Source organism: Histoplasma capsulatum, assembly GCF_000150115.1.
Source record: "Histoplasma capsulatum G186AR genomic scaffold supercont2.12, whole genome shotgun sequence".
NCBI classification, from domain to species: Eukaryota; Fungi; Ascomycota; class Eurotiomycetes; order Onygenales; family Ajellomycetaceae; genus Histoplasma; species Histoplasma capsulatum.
This window is the reverse complement of record NW_025544812.1, coordinates 132857-146604: the sequence shown is the minus strand read 5'-3', so window position 1 is coordinate 146604 and position 13748 is coordinate 132857. Positions and strand designations below refer to the sequence as shown.

Here is a 13748-nt window from a genome sequence, read left to right as displayed (position 1 = left end):
ACGGCTGCAGTAAAGGGTATCCAAAAGCCAAAACAAGACCAGAGTAACGCACTGCCCAAGGAGTTACTTCTGCAGCCAACTCCGTGCGATGATGGTGGGCATCTCAAGGTGGTTGTCTCAGTTGCCAGTATCTCAGGCGTTGCTCTAACTGCCCAGCCGCCCCAAGCGTTGTTGCCAGCCCACGTGACGCCCAGCAACCCTGGGTCTTCCACTGCGTGTGGCGGCTGGGAGTTGACTTGTCGAGTCGCCTTGATTCCCTAGCGCCAGCCCAGGCACCAAACACTGGCAAACACAGTGATCGAAACCCGCTTAACGCTCCTCTTGGCCCTGGCCCAAAAACGATGATCTCCCGTTGCTGACTGCGCGGACTGCCTCGCCAGAATCTCTGGACTCCGTGCTATGATTACATAGGATGCCTTGCTTGGGAACTTCGAGGAGCTGGCCTGATTTGGCAAAATAAATTGTGCGCCCTACAGGTCGAGTCCTCTCTACCCATGGGCTTGCTCCCCTCCTGACCTGCACACAATTGATTATTGCGTCATGTAACTTTCAACCGTTCGGACAAGGCAAAATTAGAGTTCAACTGTTGGTCCCCCTATCCAAAATGCGGCACAAACATAACACACCTCCGTGAGAGCTTCACCATGATATTGTGAATCCGTTCGGTCTATTTCATTGGCTATCCAAGATCCGCTAAAAATGGCTCACATATCCAAATACCAGCATCTGCCATTCTAGCATCTGCCTTTATGGGGACAGATGTTGAACCAAACCAAAACAAAACAAAACAAAAAAACAAAAAAAAAAAAAAAACACTCGGCCATCTTCTTATACCTGGGGTTCAGCAATGCTACAACTACGATTTGAGCAAAGTGTTCTTTGATGCGTTTCCAACTGGCTTCTATCAGTGGGAAACCTGGTTTCTATACGATAATCCCCAAGATCGCCCAGGCTGGGGTAATCGCTCGACAAAAGAATGGGAGAACTGGAACAAGGTCTCAATGTTATATAAAGCCCTGTGGGTAGCCAGCATCCAGGCTCTTTCAACATTTTTAGAAATTTGATGAATAACCAGGTTTCAATCGGTTAGATTATTCAGCACATTAACTCAGACGGTGATAGGGAGAGAGGGTGGAGATGGTAGAGGCAAATTTTCCCGTTGTCATGATGTATATCAGGCCCGAGTCCCTGGAAAGATATTTGCAGGAGACTTGAATATTTATTTTATATTTTTTCATTTCGGCCTGCGTCTATATTAACCTTTTTTTTTTTAAAAAAAAATTTAGAAGCTGATTTACTTACAGTAGAAGCATTTGCCGACTCTGGTTCTATCAATAAACGCCTCAGTCGATGAGCGCTCAATCGTATTTAATGTTGATTATTCATTGATCTTCAAAGATGATATAACTAGTTAGCGATCTGTAGTGGGGCTGGTGAGGGGAAGAAATACCCCAAACCACTTATTTCCTCCAGTTTTGAGCTTTAAAAATTAATTATCAAAAAAGTGTTACTTACGTACTTGATTTCCTGTCATCCATGAATATTATTTTGGTAGGTTTCTGACCCAGGGTCATCATTTCTATCTACTTCAGGCTATTTTTGTTGGACCCTGATGAAAACCAAATAATAGTTACTTTAACGAAAGGTTTCCTGCACTAACGATTTTAACGATTTTAAGTGAACTGGAAGAAAAGGGACAACAAAAACAGGTGGGGAAGGGAAAACCACTCTTGCTATCACCTGTATGCTGATGGCAACTGATACTCGATGGGATGCATTTACATAATTCCTATCTGAATGTATGTATGGTGCCTATGTGCCCGTACCCCAAACCTGAGCAGGAGTGACTCATGAAAAATAAAGCAAAGAAAAAAAAATCCCCAGTCTTATTCTACCAAAAGATTTGGTCGGGAAGATTTTGGTCGATTCATTCAATGAATATGCCCTCCGTAGAGGGTGTCTCCGCTCCATTCTTCCTCTTGCCAAGGCCAGCGGAATGTGCGGGGGTTCTTGGATAGTTTGCCAAGACTCTGGGCTTATTGCGTCGGCCATTTTATGATTTATTCTTCTCATATGGTCCAGATCTTCTGGTTATGGTTTATCAAAGCAGGAATCGGTAACTCACCATCGGTTAGAGTGTACTGTTTTAATTTTCCCAGCGTGGTAAACAGAGAAACCCTGTGGTTACGAGTGCGCATAAATAAGCCTTAGATTCTAATCCCGAGGAATATTTTTGCATTAACCCGATGTCGGCGAGGTCATTGTTTATCTCGACCCGAGGAAGGGAATGCATGAGCAACACGCCTAAGGTTCACGCTAGGAACACTTATCGCCCCCAACCAGTTGGATCACACACTCTGCTCATCTTCCCCGTCTTCCAGCGCGAAGGAAGCAAGGAGGGAGGGTCACGAGGGTAAAGTCGAGCACCTATAATCTCAGCATAACAACAACAAAGAATAAGTAGAAAAATAAAGAAGAAAAACACAAAGATCCTCAGCCCGAATATATATGTATATATATATATTTCAGGGGCGACAAAAATCTATTGTCATTCTTCCATGAGAAGAAGCAGCATCACTGTGATTGATAACTTCATGCAAACGCTGCGCTGCGCCACACTGCTAAGCTCTTGCTGGCTGGCTCACAGAAGCCAGAAGAGACGACCTCATGGCCTTACAGGAAAAAAAGGGTTAGCACACCCCGGTCATGTTGAGGCATGTGCATGCACATGCCCATGCACATGGAGGCGCATCCCCCACTCTGTTAAAATATCGTGGTGTGGAGGCTATATCAATTGATTGTCGGAGTGATGGGATCAACATGGAGGCCGTGAATGGTTCCTGCAATGATGGATACATGCGTCCTTACAGCGTCGTTCGACGTAATAAAATAGTACTATATTGATATGATTTGGGGCGTTTGACACGATGTGACTGGACAATCAATACTACAACTGATATATCATACCATGATATATGGTCGTAATCGGTTCGAGGAGAGTCGCACCTTCATAAGGGGTCAACTGGGGGAGGGATGTCAAATGCCACCGTCAGAACAGGGGTACGAGGGCGAGGAGGCTGCTGGGGGAATGGCTTGGCTAGACTTGGCCGTCGGAAATACTTGGCTCGCTTGGCTGTCTTGGCGTGCTTGGCATCCTATAGTCCTGTGCTCTCTTTTCTGTTATGCGTCGTATTAGTGAAAAGCACTCTCTGTCACCTTTTTTTTTTTTTTTTTTTTTTTTTTTGCTTTTTTCCTTCCCCACCTTCTCTGGCAATATCAAAATTGACTGGTCAGTCAATAACCCGTGGTTAATCTCTTAACAGTTGGCACAGTGGCGGCGGGAAACATCTTAGCACTCATATTTATTATGGCGGGACAATTTACAGCCCGAACTTCTCAAGATGAGGGCCAAGCAATTCCGAGAATGCTCCCAAAGGCCCCAGGATCCGAGCAAACCGTCACAAGGGGTATTACAAAGGGCGAGGAAACAAGGTTCGTGGCTGTGTGCCACCTGTATTTTGGGCGGCAACACACCCGTATTACAGGAGTAATACGGCGTTACGCAACGCCAAGGATGCCCAGACGCCCAAGGTCATTTTCCCCCTCCCTCGTTTCCTCTGGTCTTATTGCAGGCTGATTTCTTGGCCGCCCGAGGTCCCTTGTCCGCCCACTGCTTTTGGCCTTCGCGCTGTCTCAGCCTGGTCTGCTTCCTTTCTGGCCAGCACCCCCTCTCCCCTCTCTGCCTCCGGCTCGTTCCATTTGCTTTTTCTCCTCCTCCTTTCCCTTTTACCGCCCTGTCCAAATCCCCAATCCCAATTCCAAAGCCTTCTTTGCCTCCTCTCCATTTTTCTGATCTTCTCACACTCTTTGTCCTCCTCCTCCTCTTTGCTGCACAACTCAAACACAACTGCTACCTAAGCTTCGTGATCGGTCTACCTCTTGCGACTCCCGAACTATTATCACTGAAATTCAATGTCGTGACCGGGTTTACGATATCATTCCCTCCCGCACCCATACACCAACCAACCCAATTTCACTCGCGTTTTCTTTCTTTCGTCGTACTGGGTGACGGCGGTATTCCATTTTGAGTGGCACGAAGAGGAAAAACGCAGCAAACTATCTCGAACAGAACATCTTGTCCCCAATATCATCCCAGAACGTGTAGGTTACTCTGCTCTTCCATATTTTCAGCTTTTGTTGAACCCGTTTAGTTTCGTTGTCCCCCACCTTGACTCTATTCTTGTTGTATACCTTTTTTTTGTGATTATTTCTCCGGCGCTCCTGCGCAACAAATTTGGATCCCGCCACTTTTGTAACTCTGCCTTTTTCCATCCACATTGATTTTGACAATCTGCTCTCAACGCCCTTTGCGTTTTGATATACTTGCAGTCCTCGCGCGTTTTATTTGTTCCCGCTTTCCGCTCCCAAGACTTGCTTGTGACAAGAATTATTTCTTGGCAGCCATGTCCTCCCGCGAAAACCAAGACTCTTCCGCCCCGATGGCCCAACAGCAGCAGCAGCATCAGCAACCACAGCAGTCCCAGCAATCTCCACACGAACAATCTCAACACCTACCGCAGCAACAGCAACAGCAACAACCTCAGCAGGCTCCACAGCAAGGCTCACCTCAACAACAACAGCCGCCTCCATCACAGCAGGTTCAGCTCTCGCCTGCCCAGCCTTCTCATCCTCCGCCACTTAACTCGCCCTCAGCGGTTCAGCAGGCTGTTGCGGCTGCTGCTGCGGCCTCGGTTGTTAATCCAGTACCCCTTCCACAAAACCTGAGCAGTGGGCCAAGTCAAAGCACTGCTGAGAACTTAGTGTGCCAATGGCAGGGTTGCCAAGACCGGCTTCCCACTGCTGAAGCCCTCTATGTGAGTGTAGTCTCCTGTTGCCACGGCGCTATGATCCACGTGATATATACATTCTCTTGGATGCTCTTATCTGTGTGACTATCTTTGCTTGTTTTTTAAGTTGTGCCATGGTGGTGAAAATTATCTCCTGTCTATCGCTAATGTATCATGTCATTTAGGAGCACGTCTGTGAACGCCATGTTGGCCGTAAGAGCACCAACAACTTAAATCTAACTTGTGGATGGGCGAATTGCCGGACAACTACTGTCAAGCGAGACCATATTACTTCGCACATTCGAGTACATGTTCCCCTGAAGCCTCACAAGTGCGATTTCTGCGGCAAGGCGTTCAAGCGTCCACAGGATTTGAAGAAACATGTAAAGACCCACGCGGACGATTCGGTCCTCGTAAGATCCCCAGAACCTGGCCCTGGATCCAGGCCCCCAAATGGGATGTTTGGTGTTGGCGTTGGTGCCGACGGAAAATGTAAGTCTACTGCTTTCATTTTATCACGCCTTCATTCTATCTTTGTGGCCATTTATTGTTCTTTACGGTGCTAATGTGAACCCTTTGATGCCAGCCCATTATTTCGAAGGTGCATTAGGACCTGTCCCCGGACAAGGGTATCCGCATGGAGCTCCACAATATTATCAAAATCCCCACCCACAGCACCCTTCCAATCAATCCTATGGAAACGTGTACTACGCTGTTGGCAGCGATACGTCGCATCAGGCCTCTTATGAGTCGAAGAAACGCGGATACGATGCTTTAAATGAGTTTTTCGGTGACTTGAAACGCCGTCAGTTCGACCCCAGCTCCTACGCAGCGGTTGGGCAGCGACTACTAAATTTGCATGGCCTGCCCCTTCCCCTGGTTAACGGCGGTGCTGTTCCCGAGTACCAACCAATGCCAGCCATCGTTAATGTCGGCGGCCATGGCGGCGGTTACCAGCCTGGCCCAATGCCCGCACAATCCTACCACCTCCCTCCAATGGGCAACCTTCGCACCAAGGCTGACTTGATGAACATTGACCAGTTCCTGGAACAGATGCAGTCGACCGTTTACGAGAATGATGACCACGTTGCCGCTGCGGGAGTCGCCCAGCCAGGCGCCCATTACATCCACGGCGGGATGAGTTATCGCAATACTGGCTCGTCCCCATCTGCGACTCATATCCCGTCTAGCCACGCATCAGCGACCACCACTGCTCCCATGATGGTCTCTTCAACTACCGCCCGTTCTCCTCATACCACGCCTGCACTCACCCCTCCTTCCAGTGCCCAGTCTTACACGTCTGGCCGATCCCCCATTTCAGTCTCTTCGACGCACCATTCTGTTCCGCCTTCGCACCATCCTCAATCAAGCGCCGCCATGTATCCAACGCTTCCTGCGACAACAGCCCAGGAAAATCCCACCACCCCCTATCCAAGTATTTCAAGTGCAGCGCCGCCGTCGACTCTCAGCAGCGTATTTGAAAACGATGACCGCCGCAGATATACAGGCGGCATGCTCCAACGATCGCAACCACACAGCGCACCCGAATCATCACAAATGTACCCCCTCCCATCATCTAATGCCGAGACCACTAAATTATCTACCAATGTCATCGACCCAGCCCTCCGACCAACAACAAGAACAGGAATATCGGTAGACACTGAGCGTGATAGCGAAAAACGCTCGTCTAGTGCAACCCCAGACGCTGAGGAAGCATCCCGCGCTGTAGCCGCGGCCATTACGGCTGCAAATGCAACGGGCAGCAATGAAACCCATGGCGACTCGGTTGAACAGTGGGTTGCCAATGTGCGCCTCCTGGAGAAACTACGTTTGTATATTTATGAACGACTCAGCCGTGGTGATTATGAGGAGGAGAATTATACTGATTCTACTGATGTTCCCTCGAGTGAGATCGACAACCACAACAAGGATAGCCCTGACGTTAGTGAGAGGATGGAAGGTATTGAACTTGGAGACCGAGCGTCATCGTCGGGCGCAGCTTCTGGCTCGGATATGAATGTCGATAGGCAAGGATCTGAGGAGCGACAAAAGCAGCAACAGGGAGGTAACTCCCCGCATGATAATATAAAGTCAGATCCGCGGGAGGCACGGGATGGGGCAAGTCTGTATCCAGTTCTAAAGATGGATTTTGAGGAGACTTGATTTTCTCATTGAAATTAACTTTTGTGATCTCACCTTCCCCGTTTCGTTGCGTTGCGTTTCTTTCTTTTCTTTTTTTTTTACAAAAATTTAAATTATTTTTACGGTCTTCTCGCTTGATACTTGATATTATACACCGATTCCTATTGTGTCTCCTTTTCTCTTTCTCTTTTTTCTCTTTTTCTTTTTTTTTTTCCTTTTTCTCTTATTACTCCTTTATGTCGCATTTTTCTATTATTCCAATATTACGTGATTCTTTACGAGCAGGCTAGTCTGCGGGTCGAATTTGAAACTTGAGTCTTGTGCCACGATGATATTTGTTCCCTCGTATGTTATTTCATTTTCATTCTATCTCTCTCATCTTCGAAATGTATATCTCACTGAGTTGCTCTAGTATTACTAACCTAACCTAACCAAATCTAACTCACCACTCTTAGTTTCTACTCCTTTTTTTTTTTTTTAACCTTTGTCAGTGTCACTTTTCCTTATTTATCTTCCAGTGAGGAACCATGGGTGTAGTCCTTTTCTTTTCTTTCGTCTCAGTTCAGGATGATTGATTTATATTATCACTATTATTCTGACGAGTGTTTATGCTTTCTTTGGTTTCTTTGGTCTCAATTTATTCTGTACTTTTTAGGCTCTTCAATTTTATCGTTCTTTTATATATATATACTATATACGTATAGCTAAACCCGACCTTTTGTTTCTAACAAAAAGAAAAAAAGCAATGAAAAGAGCTCTATGGGAATTGTCGATGATGGTGATGATGGCGATGATGATGATGTGATGACGCCAAGATCAAACCAATGAAGCTGCCCAAGCTCACACAAAGCATGCCGGGCATGAGCTTATTTGGACAAGCTTTTTTCGTTCTTTTGTTCTTGCCTTTCCAGAGGTGGGGGACACAGTCGGTTTGTTGGCAAGCCGCAACTCAAAATCATCATACTTTCGGCAGGGGAGAATTGGTTATTTTGTTCCTCTCTGTATGGAACCCCGCAAAGCGCCGTGTCCACCCGAGCAGTGGGCAGGAAGAAAGAGAGCCCTTCCCTCCCTTCCTGTTCAGCGCAAGCTGGGAGGAAGTAATAAGCCTGTCCGGGGAGGGGCCTGCAGTTAGCCCATCTTAAGAAGCCACCGCGAATACAGAGTAGATGTGCACCTGGGAAATTCACCCATGCCGAGTTTGGCTAGCGGGCTCCCCGCGGATTACCCAGGCACTTGGATATCTACTGTACAAAGGAGAGCCTGAGACAATAGAAAAGAATCGAGCGGAGGATTTGTAAGAGGGTGGGGAGTCATGCCTGTTGTGGAATGTAGGCGTCACAATTTGTTACTTTTGATTGCTTCAATTTAGATACATTGCGAAAGATGGAGAGGGTAATAGACCAGTGTGGTGTAGCTTCAATGACCCTTTTCATTCAATGCAAAACGTTCCCATTATTCTTTTGCTTTTATCGGTCCCTTAACTAGGGATCTTATTGCATTTGCCCTGGACCAGGCTGTCGTTCGACTTATATACATTACATAGCTTCGTAGCTTGCCCATGGGCCACCGTTTAATCCCCACAGAGTAAAAGAAAAAAAATATTGGCCAAGTCTAAATAGGCAAGCCAAACAAAGTATATAGATCACCAAGACCATTTTCGGGTAATGTTGTTTATTCAAACTTTGGGGATATTTCGCGAAAGGGGGGAGTTTGAAATAGGGTTTTACATTTTTTTCCCTTCAAAGAACTGGAGAAGAAATGAGCGAGAAAGGAAGCGAAGAAAAGAGGGGGGAAAGAGAAAGGAAGAGAGAGAGGCTCCAAGGAGAATTGGAAAAACTGTATTCTGTACTTATCATTATATCATCACTGTGCGAAGGTAGTAGGTCAATCGATGGAAACGAGCCTGTAGCCACCCAGAAGCAACAACCGCGGGTGTTTGTCTCACGGAGATCATTTATTTACTGGCGCGTCATTCTCGCGGCAAACAGCCTTCCAACCTCCGCCGCAGAGCCTCCTCCACCACCGTCGACTCCCAAACATCATCCCGCCTTCACGTCACCTCTATCGCATCGCAAAGGGACGCCAATTGACACCACCCACCAACCAGCTTCAAAGGGCACTCGTGCAGATTCCTGTTTGCGAACGTTTTATTTACGACTTCGCTCTCCTGGAACCAAGGTTTCGCCTGGCGGTTATAATTCGGGTCACCCGAGAAATTCCAAGACTCCATTTTTTTTATTTTTTTATTTTTTATCTTTTTGGGTTTTCGCCTGACCTTTGCGCACCAAGTGGTGGCAACAAACAAACTTCCCGGATTTCAAGCAGCGCATCAAACATTTTCCATTCATGTATCTTATCTCCTCGTCATTTTCCCTTGCTCTTCCCATTCAATCTATCTACGCTCCCGTATAAGCTGCGAGCAACCCAACGCGAAAAGAAAGGGCCTCTCCTCACTATCGCCAACAAGAAACAGAACCATCCACAAATCGCTTTTTCGGCCTTATCGCGCAAAAACGTACCTAGATCTCGAACACCCACTCTCGAATTTTGCCCGTTTTTCCCAACCGTTTTCTCACGCTATTCTGATCGACAAACCACCCCCTCCCCGGGTCGCCGATAACGTGGCGCGCACTTGCCTGACAGCACAGTGTGTACCCCCTGGGTTCGCGATACTGTGGGTTTTGACTGCGGAAAACAATTCCTTGATATCCGGCCGCTAGAAAACAAAATATGGCGCCGTCAACGAAGCGTCGTACCCGGCGCAAAGACGTTGGATTGCAGGAAACTCCAGAAACAGATCTGTTGGATTCCTCGCCCACTTGTCGAACTGCAAAGAAACGCAAGGTATTTGCTTCCTTATTATCAGTGCCATTCGGTTTGGTTGCACCATTCTCTGCCGCTGGTAGTTTATTTATTCACGGAGCAACGTTCGCTAATTTTGGGTCCTTTTCTTGCCTACGTTTTAGATTGACCATCCCCGCTCGCTGTCGCTGCCGCTAGAGAAGACTCCAGAACCCGTTTCTGCCGATGAATCGGACGACTCCAGCACCGAAAATGATATTGCAACCAACAAGGACCTGGTGGATTCCGTGATAGCTTGTCTTGATGTCTCGGATGACCCGGTGGCTGTCATGGACGAGTACTCGAATATCAAGAATGAACGCGAGAACCCAGAAAGTGTGAAGGCCTACGCTAAGATCGCAGGCCGTGACTGGACGTACTACATGAAAGGTCTACATATCAACATCGGGCGTCCTCCGGACCGGGATCAGAGGATATATGCCCAGTCGAGTCCCCTCGTCGCTGCCGCCCAGGCGATGCCGGAGGTGCATATCGATTTGGGTCCGAACAAATTTGTCTCAAGGTTACATGCAGAGATTCTGTTCAACAGCCAGGAGCCTATTGGCTGGCATATTCGCGTCAATGGACGCAATGGGATTCGATTGAACACCCAAATAGTAAAGCGAGGAACCATCTCACGGATTACGTGCGGTGATGTCATCGAGATCGCAGGCACACAGATGATGTTCGTAACCCCGGACGTACGTGCCGTTATCCATCCTTTCTTCGTGGATAAATGCCAGCGCTTGGCTGCGGGGGATGATGCTGCCAGCTGGGATGAGTCTCAACATGCGCACCCAGACCAGGTCCGCAGCAAGGCCAGCCGGACGGCCGCCCATTTCGACCAAGATCATCGCCACAATCCAGGCACTGGAAATGGCACAGAGCCCACTCCAGCAACGAAGGCGGCTTCATCTTACCACAAGGATCGGCAAATTACACCACCACCCCGTCCCCGATCGCCAAACACAGCTGATGCCCCCCCTCCCAAACCATCCCCGCTCTACAATCGCGGCATGATGATGGAGAGCACAGAAGATATTGATTATAGCAACGATTCGGCAAAGGATCTAAAGCCGCCGTACAGCTATGCTACGATGATCGCACAAGCCATTTTCTCGACAGAAGAGGAAAAGCTAACGCTAAGCAAAATTTACGCATATATTACTGAAAAATATGCATTTTATCGGCATACAAACTCGGGATGGCAGGTTCGTCAGCCCCTAATTTTCATAGTCAATAATAAAGAAGTTTTTATGTCATTTTTGACATCTGTTGCTAACAGCAATTTGCAGAACTCTATCCGCCATAACCTTTCTTTGAATAAGGCATTTCAAAAAGTCCCCCGCCGCACTGACGAGCCTGGCAAGGGCATGAAATGGCAAATTGCCCCCGAATTCCGACAAGAATACTGGAACAAACAAACCCGGAGGAGTAATAACCAACAGTCATCAGCCCCCTCCTCACCTGTCGGCAAGGAAAACAAAGGCGGCTCCCGTTCTACGAATGGCCAAACAGGCTACGATAAAAGTTTCGAAAGCTCGTTCCCCACAAGTAACCCATCGCCACAGATGACATCTCCCGGATTTAACTCGTTCTCCGTTGGCCCCGCGGAAGCTTATACCCCGGAGCGCAAGACTCGCGCCAACGGCCGTAGCAACGCAGACTACGGCGACCAACAGTCCCCCTTACCCAGCCGTCCACGCAGCAACAATCCCAATCGCGCATACGGCCTCTCAGATCACATCAGCGGCTCGCCGCCCGTATTATCATCATCCTTCTTCGACGATGCAACGTCGATGATCACGCCTGCTCCGCGCCGCCACCAGCCCCTCCTCGCCCCGCCCAGCACGGCGCAAATCCCGTCGAAATTCATGCCAATGAGCTCACCTGCACAGTTCTGGAAGTTCGCGGAGCTCGGCAATACCCCCGGCCGCGTGTCGGATATGAGCCCGTTGCATGGTGGTGGCTACGGCCATGGTCGAGCTGGCGGTGGCATGGGGGGAGGGGCTGGAGGGGGGAGATCAGGCAGGGGATCAGCCGATGGACTGAATGCTATCCCTAGCAGTAGCCCGCCGCCGCCGAATCTGGGCAGCCCGAGTAAACCGGGTAGTGGGCCCGGGTTAGGGGGTCGGCCACTTGGTTCGAGACTTGCGGATAGTAAGTCGAATGGTGTCGATGGGCGGCTGCCTCGAGCGGCTAATAGTCACCGTCATTCTAGCGGTGATAACCGTGATGAGGATGATGACGACGATGAGGATGAAATTGGGGAGTTTGACCTTGCTCGGTAGGTTCTTTTTCTTCCCCTCCCTCCCCCCCTTGTATTCCTTCATTTTCCTCTCTCTTCACTTCCTTTTGACTGGAGTCTTCTCCCTTCCTTAGCAAACGTCTCAAGGACTAACAGGTTTTCTTCTTTTTCCCTTTTCTTGCGACTAGGGGTTTCCAACCGATTGGCAGCTACCATCGGCAAATAAATGCAACAAAAGCCAGCGCAAGCGCATCGACTTCTTAGAGAATTCCCGACCTGCTATTAGAACGTTTGGTAGCAAAAATAATTATTGTTATTATATACATGACATCGAGCCATGAGAGGTGAGACTGAGATGGGGATCACAGTGGTTGCAAGAACAAGAAGCTGAAAAGAAAGAAAGGGAAACAAATCACAAAAGAAGTAGCAGGTTTTATTTTTCCCTTCATAGGAAATCTAATCTCCGCTGTTGTGTTTCCAAGCCCCCCAAATACCACAACCAACCCTCTCATACAAACACATCTGCGCCGCCTTCCACACGCCACTCTTATCGCTGCATGCCATTCGGATCCATCACCACTGCCACCACCACCACCATCATCATCATCATTACCATTATTATTATATCTGTTGAAGCCTATCCCTTGTATCAGTATCGATGGAACGTCTGCGCTAGCAACTATTTATTTTTATATCTACCTACCTCTATCTATTTTTCACCCTTTCTCTTCTCCATACTATTTTTTCTTCTTCTTTTTTTCGTTCATTTCCCATCCCTTCCGTATCCCTTGATACAAAAATTAATATGTTGAACAACGCGATAACGAAATGATTCGATCAATGATGTGGTTTTTATTTTTTTGGTGTTTCCACTCAAGTTTCTCTTCTTTGATTATTATTATTATTACAATTATTAGTTTTTTTTCTTCTTTTTACACTTTCCCTTCTCCAAATAATTTCAAAAACCGGGCTTTGATAGTTTGCTTGTCGCTTTTAGAGAGCTTGAATGGAAGGATCAAGATTTTTTTTTCCTTTTAACTTCTTGCTCTTGACTTCGGACTGCGATCGAATCGCACGCACAGTGGGCTGAGATATTCTATGTTGTTTTATTTTTATTTTTGATTGTTCCGCTATAATTGTTGCTGGTATGATGATGTTTCCCCCCTCATTTATCCAGTCATTTTTGTTCCATTTGGTGTTTTTCTCATTCTGTTTGATATGTTTTTTTTTTTTCGTTGTTCGTATCTTTGCCAGACTGGGGTTTCTAGGCAGGTGTGGTGTGGGTATGGGTTGTAATACTCATTAGTTCTTTTCCATTTGATTTTCAACGACGAAGATATTTATTTTCTTGTCTGGGATGTGGTTGAAGTTTCGTCCATCCCCCCCAACCCCACAACCACCCCGGTTCCCTGGTTCGTCTCCTAATTTGCTTCCAGGCTTTTCTTTTCTCGTTTCTCTCTTGGTGGGATTTGAAGCGGAAAATGTGTTTATTTGCTTTTGCTGAAAGGAGGGGGGTATATGTCTCTATTATTGAATCTGTTTAGTTTTGTTCGGTGATGTACTACGGCCTGCTTGGTGAGGTGATGAAGGACAAGGAAAGGTTTATTCTTATTACCTACCTCGTTTGCCTCTCTCACAGGGTTGTTGACTTTCATTCTTATTATCCGACG

The 13748-nt window shown here is 47.4% G+C and overlaps 3 protein-coding genes across 3 annotated transcripts; 2 read left to right on the top strand and 1 right to left on the bottom strand.

Annotated features, from left to right (window-relative positions):
- Positions 1–3623: 3623 nt before the first annotated feature.
- HCBG_07377 (uncharacterized protein) lies at positions 3624–4083 on the bottom strand (the record flags this gene model as incomplete). The annotated part of the gene is made up of 2 exons (XM_045434426.1): positions 3624–3888; positions 4028–4083. 2 exons carry the CDS (start codon positions 4081–4083, stop codon positions 3624–3626), a joined length of 321 nt encoding a protein of 106 aa, XP_045284632.1.
- Positions 4031–7666, top strand: HCBG_07376 (pH-response transcription factor pacC/RIM101; the record flags this gene model as incomplete). Its single annotated transcript, XM_045434425.1, has 4 exons — positions 4031–4161; positions 4390–4874; positions 5033–5339; positions 5434–7666. 3 exons carry the CDS (start codon positions 4464–4466, stop codon positions 7008–7010), a joined length of 2295 nt encoding a protein of 764 aa, XP_045284633.1.
- Positions 7667–9719: 2053 nt separating this feature from the next.
- On the top strand, positions 9720–12121 carry HCBG_07375 (forkhead box protein C2; the record flags this gene model as incomplete). Its single annotated transcript, XM_045434424.1, has 3 exons — positions 9720–9833; positions 9956–11041; positions 11126–12121. The coding sequence occupies 3 exons, from the start codon at positions 9720–9722 to the stop codon at positions 12119–12121; spliced, it is 2196 nt and encodes a 731-aa protein (XP_045284631.1).
- Between the last annotated feature and the right edge of the window lie 1627 nt (positions 12122–13748).